General features: G+C 33.5%; 3 protein-coding genes across 3 annotated transcripts; all 3 read left to right on the top strand.

Moving 5' to 3' along the window:
* The first annotated feature begins 1,103 nt into the window (after positions 1-1,103).
* On the top strand, positions 1,104-1,812 carry LOC115952000 (NDR1/HIN1-like protein 10). The gene is made up of 2 exons (XM_031069106.1): positions 1,104-1,143; positions 1,238-1,812. Exons 1-2 carry the CDS (start codon positions 1,104-1,106, stop codon positions 1,810-1,812), a joined length of 615 nt encoding a protein of 204 aa, XP_030924966.1.
* Positions 1,813-3,890: 2,078 nt separating this feature from the next.
* On the top strand, positions 3,891-4,807 carry LOC115953630 (NDR1/HIN1-like protein 3). Its single transcript, XM_031071366.1, has one exon. It carries the CDS (start codon positions 3,988-3,990, stop codon positions 4,660-4,662), a length of 675 nt encoding a protein of 224 aa, XP_030927226.1. The 5' UTR covers positions 3,891-3,987; the 3' UTR covers positions 4,663-4,807.
* A 1,723-nt stretch (positions 4,808-6,530) lies between these two features.
* On the top strand, positions 6,531-7,303 carry LOC115951245 (NDR1/HIN1-like protein 10). Its single transcript, XM_031068430.1, has one exon. It carries the CDS (start codon positions 6,550-6,552, stop codon positions 7,234-7,236), a length of 687 nt encoding a protein of 228 aa, XP_030924290.1. The 5' UTR covers positions 6,531-6,549; the 3' UTR covers positions 7,237-7,303.
* Positions 7,304-19,620: the final 12,317 nt, after the last annotated feature.

A 19,620-nucleotide genomic window follows, 5' to 3' on the forward strand; every position in this document is an offset into this window, starting at 1 on the left:
CTTTATATTCCCAAAAACAAGTTTTTGAAAATAGAAAATAAAAACTGTTACCAAACATAACCTAATTCTTTGCTTGAGAAGAAAATGAAAGGATGAAAAATAAAGTTGGTATAAATTGACTCATATACCTTTATTAAAAAAAATTGTGCTCAATTAAAAAAAAAAAATTATCAACCAAATAAAATAACCCCACCAAGTTTATTAAAACAAAAATCATGCCCAATTAAAAAACAAAAAGCAAAGAAACAAAAAAATAAAAAATAGAAAAAGGAGAAAAAAGAAAAAGAGCAAACAGCCATAATACCATACACACGCCCATTTAGAAAAGAAGAAGGAAAAAAAAAGGCATAGCATCAGCATTGGTGGTGCAAAAAAATTAGCAATTTGGCATCATAAAAAGTTATTTTATTTATTTTACTATCTCACTTTACAAAGCACCCAACATAAGTGGTTTTATTTTAGTATTTATCAACATAATAAAATAATATATCTATTATAATAAAATAATATATCTATTACAATAAACAACAACCACCATCACCAACATAATAAAATAATATATCTTTTAATAAAATATTGTTTTTTTTTACCATCTTAGCTATAGTGCACAGCCATCTTGAAAAAAATATGGTTTTTGCTCCATTGATACATTAGCCTTTTGTTCCACTTTTGTTATATATAGTTGCTAAATTTAACATTTTACCTATTTGGTTCCACCAATATTAATGCTCTTTGCTGCATAGAGATAAAAGCTAAAGACAAAAACAAATGAAAGAAAAAGATAAAAATGGATGAGAGTAAAAAGAGTTTTCTTTTTTTGGGTGGAGAAACGAGTAAAAAGAAGCTTGTATAAGATAAGGGGTTAATTTTGTTAAACCAATTGATAGCGAGTTTTCCACCCTTTTTTTCTCTATGTTTTGGAGAGATCAATTTTTGGTTTGGGGAGAAAATGTCTTAGTCGCACCAAAATCCTTTCTATTATCCCTTCTTATCAAATTATCCGAAAAGCTATTTTCGCTCCTATTTTCCCTCATCCATTCTATTTCTTTTCTAATCAAACACGCTCTTATTGAATTTCCTGCGCTTAATTTTTTTGATCAACTATGGCAGAGAAACAATCCCAGCTGAACGGTGCCTATTACGGTCCATCAATACCCCCACAAGACCAATCCTACCAACGCCGTGGCCGTAGCCGCAGCTGTTGTTACTGCCTTTTCAAGTGCCTTTTGAAAACCAGTCTCCGTGATTCTCATCATTTTCCTTGCCTACATCATTGCTTGGTTCATCCTTCACCCCAGAACCTTCAAGCTCCATGTAACTGATGCCAAACTCACCAAGTTCAATTTCACAACCAACAACAACATTCTCCAATACAAACTTGATCTCAACATCTCTCTCAGAAACCCCAACAAGAATGTGACTATCTACTTCGACAAAATCAAGGCCAATGCACTCTACGAGGGCCAGAGGTTCGATACAGAGAGTTTGACGGAGTTGGGTTTTAAAGTAGACCACAGGAGTACGCATTTTTTGAATGCAACTTTTGCAGGTCAGCAATTGATTGAGCTTGATGCTCATGAGATTTCGGACTTCAATGAGGAGAAGAGTGCTGGGGTTTATGGTATTGATTTGAGGTTCTATCTTTGTATTAGGATCAGGATCGGAGATTTCATAACTGGGAAATACAAGCCAAAAGTTAAGTGCGAATTGGAAGTTCCATTGAGTTCTAAGGGAAATTCATCAACAGCTCGGTTTGAGACTACCAGGTGCCACATATATTATCTAATTGCCCGAAACCATCGTTATGTCTGATTCAGGATTGTAATATATTCTTATCATATGAATTATTTTTTTTAATTATGATTTCTTCATTATTTTGTTATTTGGTGTAAAATAAGGACTTGGGTTTGTGTGATATAGATCGAGCTGATGATTATCATATTATATATGCCTTCAGACTTTATAGTCACATATATCATGGATTTTATTGGGATATCATATTTGGACTTCCTTGTTTTTTTTTTCTTTCTTACTTCTTTCTTTCTTTCTTTTTTTTAAGTAAGAATCACATTTGGACTACCTTGTTGTACATTGTTAGTGTATGAAAGCACGTTTGGGCCACATAATCTTAACCACATAAAAGCACGTTTGGGCCAAGTAATGGTTAATGGTGGGATGATTGAAATTTAGTGAGTTGCAAAAAGTGGCTCACATTGGGCTAAAAAATTGGTGTGAGAAAAAAAATGGTGTTGATAGTTGTGAAAAGTGAAACATGTTACAAATTTACTGATTAGCTAAAAAAATAAAAGGAAACAGTTTGGGTTTTTTTTTTTTTTGGTGATGTTAGAGCAATCATATTGGGCTTCCTAAAATGGGATAAGACCCCAATTTAGGAAGAAGACCAAAAAAGGCCTAATATTGGACTTTTAAATTAGGTAATGACATCTTGTATGGTGTCTTATATCTACAGTTTAAACTTCACTAATCACTTTCTTATTATTTACTTATCTAAAAAAAATGAAATGATAGAGAGAGTCATTATCTACTTATCTAAAAAAAATGAAGAGAGAGAGAGAGAGAGAGAGAGAGAGAGTACATCATAATTAATCACAATAAGTAGAGTGGAGTCAAAATAAGTTCAGGGTACTTACTTCAAACATATGTCATATGTATGTTTGTAATTATACTATTGACATATTGCATCTCTTTCTTTTGCTAAATGAAAAAAATGGGGCTTCTGATGTGGACTCATCGAACCCACAATCCATACCATGTAACAGTAATAGATAATACCACATGTATCAATGGGGCTTTGATGGAGGTATCATCGTGAACACAATACATTTATTGAAGCACCACTATTGACATATATATCACATCTTGGTATCGTTTATGTCTTTCCTTTTGAGAGCTTTGACTCTTCCTAATTTTATACTATTGGAATATTGCATATATTGTGCACTTGTATAATAAGATGATCTACTGTAATTTTATAACATCATGTGCTAGGGTAATTTTAGGTTTATTATAATTATCTTGTTATTATATGATTATCAAAAATAATTATCTTATTATATTTACTATATATATATCCTTTAATGAATTATTATCTATATTACTATTCAAGTGGCTTCCCCAATTTGAGATTCTCATTTTTTTTTTTTCAAAAATGCTCCTACACTCTATGTTTAAGTAAAAACAAAACTAAAGAACAATTCGGTAAAAATTCAACTCTAAATATCACTAAAACATTGTCTAAAAAATAGGGCCACTCTTCGGTTGATTTTTAAATTCCTTTATCCACTTATAAATTAGATTCTCAAAATAAAAATTATATATATAAAATAAAAACACTTTTTCTTTTTTTTTTGCTACAAAATAGGACCACTAGTTATTATTATTATTATTATTATTATTATTATTATTATTATTATTATTATTATTATTACTATTACATGTCAATGTGCTATATAGTTATATTATTACATATGCCAAATAGACTTTCGTAAACTCAAATTTTACACATTTGTTTTTGTTGGTTTTTGTAACATGTCAATTTAAACCAATTATAATTCACTGTTTTAATACAAATAAATCACAACAACTTTAAATATTTCATCTCCATGCATATGTTTTGTCAAAATTCTAGTGAGGCTAGGGAAGTTTCCACGAAACACCTCCATGATCCATCACATAACTTAAGTAGGAAGTCTTTAACACACACAACACTCTAACGCAGCTCTTTCCGTACTTCTTTCCACATTAGAAGTTTAGAACACGTTTTCTCACAATCACATAACTTCATTATTTTGTGTAATTATTTGTAACATCATCGCCTTTATGTAAAAAAGAATGTTGCATGTAACTATTACACCAATAATATCACTAACTCCATATAAACACACACTTATAAGTTATACCCTCTCACTCCAATTCTCTCTCTCACACTTTGACATACTCTCTGTGTCCCTCTCTTTCTTCGTTGCCATGGAAGAGAAACAATTCCACTTGGATGAAGCCTACTACGGCCCTTCAATCCCACCACCAACCCGATCCTACCGCCGCCATCGCAGTGACGACTGGTGCGACGACTGTGGCAGCTGTTGCTGCCTTATTAGCTTCCTTTTACAACTCATTGGCTTAGTTGTTGTCACTATAGCACTTGTGTTCCTCATCTTCCACCCCAGCAAGGTTAAGATCCATGTCACTGACGCCTCACTTACACTGTTCAACTTCACCACCACACTCAACTACAATCTCGCTCTCAACATCACTATCAGAAACCCCAACAAAATGATTGGCATATACTACGATAGTATCGAAGCCAGTGCATTCTTTGGGGACCGGTGGTTTGGTTCAGTGTCTCTGACACCGTTTTACCAAGGCCACAAGAACACGACGGTTCTTGGTCCTGTGTTCGAAGGGCAACAATTGGTTTCGCTTGGGGCTAGTGACAGTTCGGTGTTTAATTCAGAGAAAAGTGCTGGGGTTTATGATATTAACGTTAAGCTCAATCTCAGGATTAGGTTTAAGTTGGGTAATTATTTAAAGACATGGCGGATTAAGCCTGAGATCAAGTGCGACTTGAAGGTTCCTTTGATTTCTAATGGAGAATCTAGGCCTGGGACGTTTGAGGCTACAAAGTGCCACACCAGTTTCTGATCATTTGAATCTTATTCATGTTTGATTGAGTCTTTGATTATGTTTTACTATCATATATCGATGAGGGTCTAGGTTATTTTCCTAGTGGATGAGGTATTCAGATGATTATATATATATATATATATATATATGATTATTGTTTCATTTTACATGGTTTTTCTTTTCATGATTTTTTGTTATTTTCTTTTGTATAAAATTATAAATACATAACGAAATGAATGAAATTGATGGTTTTTTTTTTCCTGTTTTCTCGATGATCATGATTGTGCATTGATTTTTTAATAGTCTTTTTGTCTATTCATTGTATTTCTAATAGATACAGCTAAAAACTGAAAACTGAAACTGAAAACTGAAAAATACTGTAGCGAAATAATTTTTAAATGTGTAAATAGTACCGTGGGACCCATTTGTAATAAAAAAGTTGTTGAAAAGTGAAATTTGTGGGTCCATAAACAGTACACGATGTGCACTGATTGGTCCAAAAATATTTGAAAAGTCAAAGTTTGTGACTACTGTTCATTGAACAGTGCATGAACAGTAGCCGCAACCCTCAAAAAGCTCAAAAACGCGTGAAAAAAAAAAAAAAAAAAACGCAGACGCAAACGCAGAAGTTTTCATCCCAATCCAAACGCAACCTAAGAGTATACTGTAAGTGACCTGATTCTAAACTCGAAATACAGTGATTATATTACAACCAAAAAACAAGGAAAAAAATGGTGTGGAATTGGGCAGTATATGGTGCTGATATCTAAAACTTGAAATGTTATACCCATAACAATAAATCCCAATTTTTATAAAAATAATTATTAATAAAGACGTAACATTCAGCTGAATATCATGGAGTAGGTAATTTGTCACATTAAAAAAATTAATCCGACAAGAAGTCGATATTGAATTACGAACAAGTGAACAAAAAAAAAGGTACGAACAAGTGAACAACATATTTCATATCTGCATGGTTAGAGGGGGTAAAATATAGTTGGAGCACAATAAGAAATCCATCTCTCAAGGCCCATGGTAGTTTAACCCCTATGCTCCAGCCCAACCTGCAGCCCCCAAATCATCCCTAAGAAGTCCATTAGGCAATAGAAGCCCGGGTTACCCAAGTAGCCTAAACATTTGCGCTTTCGACATGGGCTGATGGACCTAATGAGTTAAGTGTTTTTTTTTTTTTTTTTTTTTCTTAGTATATATATAGTAAAATAAGTGAGGAACGATATGTGAGATTTGAGCCATATGCATGAAACAATACAAAGGATACCATTACTATTTAAACTATTATTTGAATTTGTTGGACTATGTAAAGCCTAGTTTGTACTTGATTCGGTTTGTGGCTCAATCTAACTTGGAAGCATGATGGTTTTAATTGGGAATTGAGAGATTTTCTAAGACTTTGTATTTTGGTCATTTTGCTTCAAATTGGGGTTTAATGTTGTATTTAAAAACTGTATTGCACGACTGTCCTTATATTTTCTCAGTAATTAATAAAATAAAAACGTAACAACTTCGTATATTTAGATAAATTGTTAAATCATGTAAATTTTGTGTCTGTGATTGTTTTTTCTCTTTTTGCACAATTTTTTTTTTCTTTCTATTTTTCGTTTCTCACATGTTTCTCACATGAATTAGGTAATTAGGTTAAATTCCTATCAGAACCCAATTTGTGGGGTATTTGAAGCAGTAAGATATTCCATGTCAAAATTGCGGCTCTTCGTTCAACATTAGGTTACGCCCTATCACAATTCTTTATTCTCAGTTGACTTAATTCTCTACCCACCCCAAATATAAACACACACTCATATACTACCACTTCTTTAATTTTCATCAAACACTCCAATTCCCTCTCACCCTTTCAAAAACCCTGTGGCCCTCTCTTTCTTTGTTTCCATGGCAGAGAAACAATCCCACTTGAACGGAGCCTACTATGGCCCTTCAATCCCGCCACCCGCCCGAACCTACCACCGCCCTGGCCGCGGCGATGGCTGCGGCTGTGGCTGTGGCTGCCTTATTTGCTTCCTTCTCGAACTTATTGGCACAGTTGTTGTCATTGTAGGCGTTGCGGTCCTCGTCTTCTGGCTCATCTTTCGCCCCAACAGAATCAACTTTCACGTCACTGACGCTTCTCTTACACAGTTCGACTTCACCACCAACACCAACACGCTCAACTACAATCTCGCTCTCAACATCAATATCAGAAACCCCAACAACGAGATTGGCATATACTATGATAACATCGAAGCCAGTGTATTCTTCGAGGACCAGAGGTTTGGTACAGAGTTTCTGACACCGTTTTATCAAGGCCACAAGAATACGACGATTCTCAGTCCTGTGTTCAAAGGGCAACAATTGGTTTTGCTTGGGACTAGTGAGCTTTCGGTGTTCAACTCTGAGAAAAGTATAGGGGTTTATTATATAAAAGTTAGGCTCTATCTCAGGATTAGGTTTAAGTTGGGGAAGGTTAAGACTTGGCGGATTAAGCCTAAGATCAAGTGCGACTTGATGGTTCCTTTGAGTTCTAATGGAAATTCTGTGGCTGGGACATTTCAAACTACCAAGTGCCGCGTCGGTTTCTGATGATTTGAGTCTTTGATTATACAGATGATTATATGTTTATTGTTTTATTGTATTTTGTTCTGTTTTGTCTTCCCTTTCATGAGTTTATTTTTATCTTTTCTTTTGTAGTATAAAATTATAAATAAATAAAGAATGAAACTAGTTGTCTTTTCCTAATGTCCTCTATGATGATTGTGAATTGATATTTCAGTGGACTTTTTGTGTATTCAATGTTGTTCGTTTCAAAGAAAATTTAGAAAAGATTATAGTAAACTCATTCCAAACTCAGGTTTTGTCATAAGCTGATCGATTATATTACAAACAAGAGGCTAGAAGAAGAAGGTGTTGAATTGGCCAATGGTGCTGGTATCCCAAATTTTGTAGTATAAAATTATAAATAAATAAAGAATGAAACTAGTTGTCTTTTCCTAATGTCCTCTATGATGATTGTGAATTGATATTTCAGTGGACTTTTTGTGTATTCAATGTTGTTCGTTTCAAAGAAAATTTAGAAAAGATTATAGTAAACTCATTCCAAACTCAGGTTTTGTCATAAGCTGATCTATTATATTACAAACAAGAGGCTAGAAGAAGTAGGTGTTGAATTGGCAAATGGTGCTGGTATCCCAAATTTTATTAAAATAATATTGATATTTATTAATAAAGACGTAACATACTAACATTCATCTGAACTTCATGAAGTGGGTAATATGTCACATTGAACAACGTAATCAGACAAGGCTATACTGAGGTACAAGTGAACAATATTAATATTACATAGTCAATCATGATTAGATAATAATAATAATACCTAAAGCACCATACTAAATCTATCTCTCATGGGCCCAGGGCCCATGGCTGTTTTACCCCTAAGCCCGAGCCCACTGCTACATTTCTTGGCAAGTGTTTTACCAACATGCCCCCAAATCATCCCTAATAAGCTCAATGGGCAATAGAAGCCCGGGTTAACTAGTTAGCCTAAACATTTGCCCTTTCAACATGGGCTGATAGACCCAATGAGGTGGCATTCAAATTATAGATATAAGACATCACAAAGATATGATTAACAATAGGTTATTACTTTCTTTCTTTTTTTTGAAAAGGAAACAATAGGTTATTATTTGAATTCCAATGAATTGAGTATTTAACGATATAACTTATAAGATATATCATATTAAAATTGCGGATTGGGAATAGTAACCCTTATGTAAAGGGAAAAAAGGTTGTCCTATTTCATTCGGACCCAACAACAAAAAATTCCTCCATCTCGAAATAGTGATGAGATGATGAAAATATGTGAAATTTTTAATTTTAAAAAATGAAGTTTTTCCTTTAATTTTTTATATTATCCTTTAAAAAAATCTTATTAAAAGCATCTCTAGGTGGCATGGGGAAGTACTCTTTGGAGAAAAACAAGGAGCAAGACGAAGAAAAAGGAAGATATATTAAAAATATCAAAATATTTTTATAATTTTATTAATAATAATGTCATTTTAAATTATATCTTATATAGTGGAACCGCCTTAGCATTCTAGTATAGTAAGTCAATTTAGTCATGAGCTTGTACATGTACTTGTGCCTATACCTACCATTCCACGCCTCAAAATTGTCATTCTCAATTTTTGCATACTACATGCACATAGGGATGGCAATGGGGCAGGGCAGGTCCGAAGAATGGAGTCTTTGCCCCCGCCTCACATGATTTTTTCTTATCCCATTCCTGCCCCGCCCTACCTCGCATGATAGTAAAAATTTTCTTACCCCATTTCCGTCCCTTGGGGCCTTGCGAAGCCCTGTCCCACCCCGTAAAACTCAACTTTTTATTAATTTGCCCACAATTATTGCAATTGTTTTTAACAAAACCTGTTTCGTTAGTAAAAATATACTTGAAATTAAAAATAAATTTATCTCATCAAATCAAACTAATTTTTAGGAAAAATTGAATAATATTATTAAAGTGTTTACAGGACAATATTACAACAAAAACAAAAATCTCATAATACAAAATCAATAATTCAATAGTATATAAATTTGTTTATAATAAAGATAAAAAAAAAAAAATGTTAAAATTGGTACTATAGGGCTCTTGGGCCCAAGAGTTCATTATCAACCAATATATTGGGCCTATGGCCCAAGCCGAGGATGAGGATTTGTCCGAGGATGAGGAGTCTTCAACAGAAGATACTGTGTTAATGAATAAAGAGGTTAGTTTTAGTCATAATAGCTCATGAGAGTGGGCCGAGGATGAATGCGTCCTCGGCTAGACAAAGCCGAGGTCCCAAGAGATGGTCTGTTAACAAGGGTAGCGATCCCAAAAGTTTAGTTAGAGCGGATAAGCATTGCAGAGACATCAGATAGGAAGAAGTCCTAAAATATCTGAGGAGAAAGCTGCTACCAATGCATTAAATGCACTGCAACTAACTCTCTGATTGCATTGATGTGGAGGTGATACCTGAACAGTAGATTTCAGCCTTACAGCTACTACATAAGGACTTATGGGGAATGCTGATGGGACAAGTATCCACACCGACTGTCTGGCATGCACGTGGAAGGTGGAGATAAAAAGGAAAGACAGTATAAAAGAAGAAAGAAGTAGTAAGATGGGGGATGGGAAAAAAATCAGAAAAGAAACATTATAGCAATCTAGAACCAGACTTGTAACATTACCTAAGAACATTATATAAGAACCAGCATCCTCGAACTTCGTTGATGACGTTTTTTCTTCAGTTTACACTTGTGTATTTTCATTCTTTTATCATCAAACTTACCTAACTTGTTGTTTGGTTAACTAAAACCCAGTTTTTTAATACATTCTCTACAAATTCATTGTTTTTGGCTTTTTGGGCCTAAGTCTATTCACACCTTGGGCTAGGATATCAAATCTGGTCCTTATAGGTACCTTCTTTCCAACCTTGCTAGAGGGAAAAAAAAAAAAAAAAAAAGGTAGAAATCCTTGTTTGGTAGAATAAAATAAGTTGATGATATGTTTTTTTAAATAGTAGGGTTTTATGGTATAAAAAATTTACAATTTAACCCTTATCAATGTGGGGTTGGATCTAAAAAGTCTAAACCCATCTCCGCCCTAACTCGAAATGCGTGGCAAAAATCTCACCCCATCCCCGCCTCACCACCTTTGAAAGGCGAGGAAAACCCACATAGGGCGAAGCAGGGAGGGGCGGGTCAAGTGGGGTGGAGCAAAATTACCATCCCTACGTGCACAATGCATTCCAAAAATCAAACGCCCCCTCTTTATTTAATTATATGGATTTAGAATTTTTATACATGTATTTTACGGTTATATGTGTGTCTTCTTCCCCCAAATTACACCAGTCGTCTTATGATTTCACAAAATGCCACCCTTAATCGTTTCAAAAAATGACACTCTAATTCATGAGGTTTGTATAACTACAATAAATAAATATACTTATCCTCTATTACTTTCTTAATGGAAAATTGCGATTTTAAAAAAATATTATTACCCAAACAATGAGCAAAATGACATTCTTTGTTGAGGTTTGTGGAAAATGACAATGGCACTGACCCTTAAGGTTGTACGAATAACTATATATAATAATCCATTTTGGGAAAGTTTTTATAAGGAATTGAAAAAATTGTCAAAACAGTTCATCACTTTTTCTTTTTCTTTTTTTCACAAAAAATTTCTTAAAATAATTTACTAATATATATTCTAAAGGCACACGTTAATAAAACTATATATATATATATATATATAAATGAAATATTCCATTAAAGAATCAACTGTTTGAGAAAACATGGTTTATCTCTCTTGCATTTAGAAAGACATAAAGGGTGTGACTGCCAACTTTTGAAATGCTTAGGGGGAGATATCATTTTGTGAAACCTTAAGAGAGGCTCGTTTCTAACTTGCATCTGTCCACCAAAATGTTGGATCTCAAGCATGTGGTTGGTTCCACCTCTTAGCTTTTGAGCTACTATATATGTATTCACAGCAAGGGTAGACTTTTTTCTTCTAGTTATAATGTTCCCCCTTAGTGGTTTTGATCCTTTGGAGGTGGGTTCTTAGATTGCATCCAAAATTTTTTTTTTAATTTTTATTATTTTCTTATATTATTGTTGTCTCTCCTCATATATTTGGATAGACTTGGCTTCTGATTTTTTTTTTTTTTTTCTCTGAGAGTCTAGTCTCTCCCAACATATATGATTCTTATAATTCTTGTCTTTTACATCTAGTTATTTTTATTTTAGCAACAAAATATTGTTGTTCACTCTCTTAGAGGGGAAAAAAAATCAACCATGGTAGAATTTTTGGGCATGGAACTGAATGACAAAACTTAACATAGCCATTATAGAAGAAACTGGTGTCTCCTTTTTAGGTAAATACTCTTGTAGTTGACTAAAAAATTTGGGGTTCAATTTTATCCATGTCTACACTAATAATTACTTAATATTTTTGTCAAATGATAAAGGACACTCATTAGAACTGGATGCCATAAGTTGTAAATCTCTCTAAAAAAAATCAATTAAATTTAAAACTATGATTGTATTGGTCAATAAATTCACTACAAGAAACAAGGGCTATAGCCACATTTACAAACGCGACCTATACTACACAACAATAGCCCCTGTAGGTCTATAGCCGCATTTTTTTAACCATTGCTACAGGTTGAGACCTATAGCCGTTTTTTTTTTTTTTTTTTTAAAACCGCGGCTATAGGTTAAGGCGTATATCTGCGTTTTTGTAAACACGACTATAGGCTAAGACCTATAGTTGCGTGTTTAAAAAATGCGGCTATAGACCCGCTTTGGGCTACGTTTAAAATTGCAGTTATAGGCTAGACCTATAGCTGCATTTCTTAATACACGGCTATAGGGTCAGAACTGTAGCTGCGTTTTTCAAACCGTGGCTATAGAGCACCTTTAAGCTACGTTTGGAAATGTAGTTATAGGGTCAAATCGTAGTTGCGTTTTCCAAAACGCAGCTAAAGAACATCTTTAAACTGCGTTTTTAAACTAAAGCCTCCTACATTTGTAAAACCTATAGCCACGTTTTAAAAACACAGCTATAGGTTTTTTTTTCCTTGCTAAATCACAATTTCTTGCTAAATCATAACTCAAAACCAAACAGCGACAGCCACAAACAGATACGTAAATTGAACCAAAAACATCACAAATAGATACTTAAGGATTTTTTACATCACAAAATCACAAGTTCCCAACAAAAAATTGCCAAAAGATTTTTAACATCACAAAAAATATAAAAGAAGGATTTTTTACATTAAAAACTACCCTCAAACAACCACAGCCAGCAAGCAACAGCAGCACCTCCAAACTGTCCTCAAAAACTTCAAGAAATTGCTCTCTTGAAACACACCCAAAAAGAACAAACACAAGTAGCAAAATATACCAAAACATGAACCTAAATATTTTTACCATTCAAAAATAACAAATTAAACATATAATAACTCAAAGTTATTCAAATTATGTATAATTGATTTTATACTAAATTTGCAACAACTTCTCTTTTACTGAACATAACCTTGTGTTTGTTCATGTAATGACCAAATACAATAACAAAGATTGAGAGTATTAGAACCACACATGTCTATTCACAAAAAAACTAAAGTACAACATGCTTACAGTGACAAACTTGACGATGTATATTTTTAGAGAAATTTTGTTTTACCTGAGGATTCACAGTTTCATTCCCATTATTTATGTACCACCCTAAATATATTAAAGGCATCGTATTAATATCGAATAACAATGCATTGTAAAAGTAGTGTTTCACTAAATAACATTTGTTTGCTACCTGAAAAGGATTTGAATTACGCATATGTCAAATACAAATTTACATATCAGACATCAACTACTTTTTATTAATTTAAAGTTGGAAAAACATTATGGTTCTAATAAATATAAAATGAAAAGAAAAATTATGTTTTCATATAATTAATATGTGAGGAACACAGTATTAATTTGTAATGGTTAGTTTGTAATGGTTAGGCATACATGGAATACAAAACCATATAGGAAATGAAAGTTTGACATGATTTAAAAAGAAAAGAAAAAAACTTGATCTAGAGGTAGAAGGTCATCAAATTTAGAAATTACATTGAATATCAACCTGCGTAAACTAGAAAGCGAGTTTGGAATTTGTCCAGTTATGCTGTTGAAGCTCAAATCCCTTAGAAAAGGAAAGACAAAGAAACTAAAATCACATGGTTGTCTAAATAACAAAAGATAGAAAGTAACAACAAATTTTGAAAACCCAAAAAATAAATTAAACTCATACTCAGTATACCATCCCCAAGAAAGGGAAAATCTTAAAAAGATAAAATTTATTCAATAAGCTAATTTTTCTTTTCAATTAGTTTTAAGTAATTGATTTTTAATAATTGTATATACATTGAGCAAATTAGTTTAACAACTTAGAAACACAAAATTCTAAAGAAAAAAAAAAGAAGAAGAAAGGGCCAATTTGGGTAAAAGGAAACATATTATAAGGTTGCTTTAAGCCACATTAAGGGAGACGAATTTTACCTAAGGAACCTTTCAATAGAATTTGATAAGAAACTGAGTAGAAGCATTACTTCATTAAATTGATCCAATGAAGACAAAAATTCATGTTTTCCAGCATAGCCAAAACGAGATCCCAAATAAGTCTATCCTAAGCTTTATTCATATAAACTTTTTCTGGAAAAAAAAAATATCTATATAAACTTTATAGGCTGCAAACCAAGTTTTCCACCTCCTGGTCTTTCTAAAATTCTCATCCAAGTCATAAGCTCATAACAAAGTATCATAAATCAATCTACCTTTAACAAAAGCATGATTGGCAAGGACAACTAGGTAGCTGCCCACACAGATCATGGACATGAGCTTGAAGATGATCTTGAAATGCTAACTTCTTAGCTGGAAGATGAAAGAGAATGTAAGTGTATATGTGTGTGTCCTTGAATTTATGAATGGTCCAACGCATACTAGCTTATACAGTTATTAGAAATCATTTTAACATTAAAGTATGATTAAATTTGATTAAGAGTAATGACATTATGAAAGAAAATCTTATACAGTTACCAAAACACAATTACTACATTGTAGAGAAAGAACAACCCTAAGAAACCACAACAATATTATAAAGGCTAAGTTCCTTCATCATCACCACCATCATGGGATAGGATATCTATGCATGAAGCCACACTCAAAAGGGCCATGGCTCAACTTTGAAAAAAACATGGATGATCAATCACAGAAACAGAGTCACAGACAGCACATGCCCTTGCAATCTAAACATGGTTGCAAAAGCATAGAAGAAGCCTTATGCTTTTTTAGAAAAATAAAAAATACACAGAAAGAAGTGAATGCCTTTGTAGGGACTAGGGTCCAAAATAATGTATTGGGCCTTGGGCCTTGTCTGAGGACACTAACAAGTCCGAGGAGGAGGAGATAACTATTAAATGATTCCCAGTAAAAGTCTCATCAGCGGGAGATGAAGGGAAGGAGATCTGAGGAGGAATTCCTCCTCGAACATGATGAATGCAGTCCAAGTATGTAAGTATGTACTCTAGCAATTGAAATGCGTCTCATGAACATGTGAGAGGGAAGGAAACTTGAAATATCTAAAGAAAAGCTGCTACCACCGCATTAAATGCGTTGTAGCTACTTTTCTGACTACATTAATGTGGAGAGGACCTCTAAACAGTGCTGCCTTAGCTACCACAACTCACAAAAGGTTGAAAGGGGTGTCTGATGGGATGGGTACTCAAGTGAGAATCCAGATGATCAACAAGTGTAGGGTCTAAATGATCATAAAGGAGCTATATAATGTGGAAAAACCACCATGAGAAGGGGATCGTGAAAAACAGAGAGAAAACACTATAGCAGACTAAACTATCTTAATATCCAACTGTGATCAGTATACAATAACTTTGGCTTCCTCAGACTAAAATTCCATTGACACCAATATCTCTTATTTGTGCTTGATTGTCTTTTACTCCAACATTAGTCGTTGCCCAATTCATTAAGACCTAGTTCTTTGATCCATTCTCTAAAATTTATTGTATTGAGCTCATTGGACCAAGACTCCATATATTTTGGGCTTGGGCCCCAAACTGTGTCCCTACAGCCTTTATGTATTTTTTTTCTTCTCTCTCTCACTTTTCCCTTAGTGGTAATTTCTCTCATGCACCCAATGGATTTTGAATCCATGATCAAACTTAATGGGACTTGCTAATATCTACCATCTCATATTATATTACTTATCATAACAATATTGATAATTTCATCATGTGCAGCTTTTATAAATGAAAACATATAGGGTAACATACCTATTCATCATCAAACTTTTATCTTCTTTGCAGCAAGCTAGTCACCACCCACCCGCAAAAATAAAACCAACCACCAATCAGCACTGGATAGTACCTAATTATTGCATTCTATTTATTTTTATTTGCAAAGTGAAAATACTGGTGCAGCAGGAAATGATAAACATAAACAAGGTGTAGCTTCTTACAAATTCTGGGCATTCATGCACAATGCCAGTTGCCGCTATTTTCTTTTGCCGTTTAAGATCTCGCAACCTAATCTTTTCCAAAAACTTCTCGTGCTCTTTCAAACTCTTTTCCTAAATAATCATCATGGAATAGTAAAATATTTAATAGCTTTTTCCTTTTTTTAATTCTTTATCATAAGAAATAGTTTCTAGAGGTTATCTCTTTCATATACTCATTGGATACCTTGTCCTACCGATCACGTTCAAGTTGAACCTAGTTGACTGGCTTGTAAAACCTCTCCATCTATATATATATATATATATATATATATATATATACACACATATATAAAAGAGAGAGAAAATAATATGATCAGAGATATATTGATGAAAAGGAAATTGTGTTTACTAGCTGTTAGGATATATGTGATTCAATGTCAGGAACATATGTCAACATTTTATGTAATTGACTAATCCTTTGACAAAACGCACTTTACTTATAATTGGGTAGATCTAGGATGTGTTTAATGTTTCAAGAAATAAAGTTTCAAGTTCAAGTGTTAAAGCCATGCAAGTTTGTCCAAGAATCAAGTCAGAAAATGCAGGATTTTAAAACTCAACAGTTATCTCGATAGTTAGCATCTATCGAGGTTTAAAAGTTGCTGAAACCCGTGGCTTGATAGCTAGCTTGATAGATGGCTATCTATCGAGGTTTATGAAGTTCGGTTTTTTAGGATTGTTTTTCATCCAATCCGTGAATGTATGTTTAAGTTTTCTTTTCTCACAACCCTAAACATATATAAGGATTATTTTAAGGGCTGAAAAAGGTGGCACAGTTGCACAAGTGTAGAACAAAGTCTTATTCATGCAAATTGTGACCGAAGACAGAATTTGCCCTAATTCATCTTTCTCTTGAAGAAGCTGTTGTGTTTGTACACTATAGAGTTTTGTAACCAAGGAGCTTCTTGATTTTCATCGTCTGGATGAACTTAAGAACTTTGCAGCCAACATTTTTCTCAAGTTGGTGATTAAGTCGCATACTGGGATCCGCACAATTAGTTAGTCGTGTACTGAGATCCGCGCAATTAGTTAGTCACGTACTAAGAGTCGTGCATTGAAAAGGAGATATTGTCACTACAGAATAAGTTCAATTATATATTGGGGTAAGGATTCAACTGTAGGTTGGTATAAGATATTGGAATTCTTTTACTTGTAATCGCTTATTTTGATAATAGTGGATTCTCGAGAGTGGTGACCTTAAAATCACTCAATGGGGTTTTTGCCATGTAGGTTTTCCCCATTCATAAACAAATCATCTTGTTAATTTATTTTCCACTGCATACTTAGTTTAATTAGTGATTTGTTTGTGCTACCATGCATATTATATGTTAATCTGATTAATTGATCAACTTGGCTAATTAAATGGTTAATTCATCACTAGGGGGTCAATACATTCTTGGCCTATCACTAGCATAGGACGAAACGTAATTTCCATTTGTATGAACATAAACATATTTGTATCAAGGTAAGCAAATCTGACCCTTCTTATGCTCAGATTTTATTAAATATACAAAACTATAATACCTTAATACTAATGACACCAAATACAAACTTTTTCTTTTCCAGATAGGTGCTACACAACAAAGATAACAAAGTGTTTTTTTCTTCTTTTGTTCAGGTTTTATAATATATATATATATATATATATATATATAATAAAAAAAACTACAAATTTGACCCAAGGGTACTTGTATTAAAACTTTAATAGTAGATTGAGAATCAATCTCATATCATTTAATGCTTTTGTTGGATTTATACATGCATTCCAATTGGCTTAGGGGATGTGAACATAACAGAAGGCCTTCAACCTCCACTTTTCTAGATTGTTACATGATATATAGCAAAGGAAACGTGGATATAAACAAACATATATACACAGAACCATATTATGAGACCACAAATATTCTTTTCCCAAAATAGATCAGCTTCGAAGATAGAGTTATTAGGACAAGTCAAGAACAACACTTCTACAAAGGGTACAAACATCTTAGCAGAAGTAGTGAAATTTCCTTCAATTTTGTTTTTTTTAGAAAAATAAAAAATACACAGAAAGAAGTGAATGCCTTTATGTATTTTTTTTCTTCTCTCTCTCACTTTTTCCCTTAGTGGTAATTTCTTTCATGCACCCAATGGATTTTGAATCCATGATCAAACTTAATGGGACTTGCTAATATTTCTTAGAACAAAATATAAAAAGAAACCAAGGAAATTCATATAGAAGCAAGGGCATGGTAGGAAATGCAACATGATAAGCAAACTGTTGAAGAGAAGAAGCCCTGGTTTTAAGCACAAACATGCCTTGTTTATCAACCCATCATCGATTACAGAACTGCTAATGCTCTTCTAAAGCTCAAAAGGTGCTTCAACTTCACTAACAGTAATTGGGAAATAAAAAAGGCACAGAAGATGAAAAAATTAAAACAAGAAAGAGAGAATTGAGAGAATGTACAATAAATAAAATATATATATATATATATATATATTTATTTATACTTATACTTATACGTTACACAAACCCAATGCTCCTTGAACTCATCTCATATGGCCAAAGGAATTATCTAGCATAAGAAATTCAATTTTAATAGGTAAAGCAACAATTAAGGCAGCAAGAAAAGTCACTTTTCCCTTTCTTGACTATGCAGCTTCTTATCTTGAAACTAAAGGCTGCAACAACTTGTCCCAATCAGAACCCAATTTTTTTTTTGCCACCCCTTCTACTCATTTCACATGAACAAACACCCTCAGACAACTTTCTCACTTGTCTCAAACTTTACAACCTATAACTACATATGTTGGCACCAAATATTTTACCATGAAATCTCAACAATGCTCATCTATCTCACTTAAATTTATGCACAAAACCATCTTTGAATCCATCCTCCACTCCATTTGATGATTTACTTCAAGCAAGCATTTGCTGCCATAAACTAGTGGGATTGCTATCACTATATTGGGATTTGTGCAAGCATTTTGATGTATGAAGGTTGAATGATACAAGTGTTAAGTCACTCATCTATAGAAATCATATTATCTCGGCTACCCTCTAAACAATATAATTCTTTCACACTATATATTTACTACACATAATATCCATTTTCAAAAATCAACATTGCACCGAGTAAATTTTCACTATGCATTTAGTCATGAACTTGAATCACTCACAAAGCGAAAATTTCTCACTAGAATCTCAATTACACATTTAGCATTTGAATTCAAAATCAACAAAACCTAATTACAGCTAAATCATCCACGAGCTTCCTTAAAACAATTAACACATTAAATTGGGCATTAAAATCATAATCAATAATATAATCAAGCAAAAGAATTGAACAAGACAACCATACATGTATAGATACATACATGTACATATTTGAGAGAGAGCAAAACCTAATTACAGGTAAATCATCCACGAGCTTCCTTAAAACAATTAACACATTAAATTGGGCATTAAAATTATAATCAATAATATAATCACACAAAAGCATTGAACAAGAAAACCATACATGTATAGACACATACATGTACATATATGTGAGAGAGAGAGAGAGAGAGAGTAATCTCGACAATGATTTTGCCACAGGTAAAGCTCAGATCCGCAACCAAAACACGACAGCTTCAACAGTAGATTGAACGAAATGTTCCGCCTTTTTCAAAAATTATCTTCCTAGGAAATTTTGGGTGGAGATTACGTTTGATTTTGGGATTTCGAGACAGAGAAAGGTAATGGGTTTTTCAAATAGAGAGAGACAGTTCTGACCTATGATGGCTGAGAGAGAGAGCTATGAGAACGAGGTTCTTGGTGGTGGAGCGAAGATGGAGAGGGGAAAAGGGTGGAGAGGTTCTCAGCGATGACGGTGGCAATCGGTTCTCAG

This window comes from Quercus lobata, chromosome 7 (genome assembly GCF_001633185.2).
Source record: "Quercus lobata isolate SW786 chromosome 7, ValleyOak3.0 Primary Assembly, whole genome shotgun sequence".
Lineage (NCBI taxonomy): Eukaryota > Viridiplantae > Streptophyta > Magnoliopsida > Fagales > Fagaceae > Quercus > Quercus lobata.

Coding starts and splice junctions, on each gene's coding strand:
- LOC115951245 (XM_031068430.1), top strand. CDS start 6,550: ATGGCAGAGAAACAATCCCACTTGAACGGAGCCTACTATGGCCCTTCA.
- LOC115953630 (XM_031071366.1), top strand. CDS start 3,988: ATGGAAGAGAAACAATTCCACTTGGATGAAGCCTACTACGGCCCTTCA.
- LOC115952000 (XM_031069106.1), top strand. CDS start 1,104: ATGGCAGAGAAACAATCCCAGCTGAACGGTGCCTATTACG. Junction 1,144..1,237: donor GCTGAACGGTGCCTATTACG/GTCCATCAATAC, acceptor TTTGAAAACCAG/TCTCCGTGATTCTCATCATT.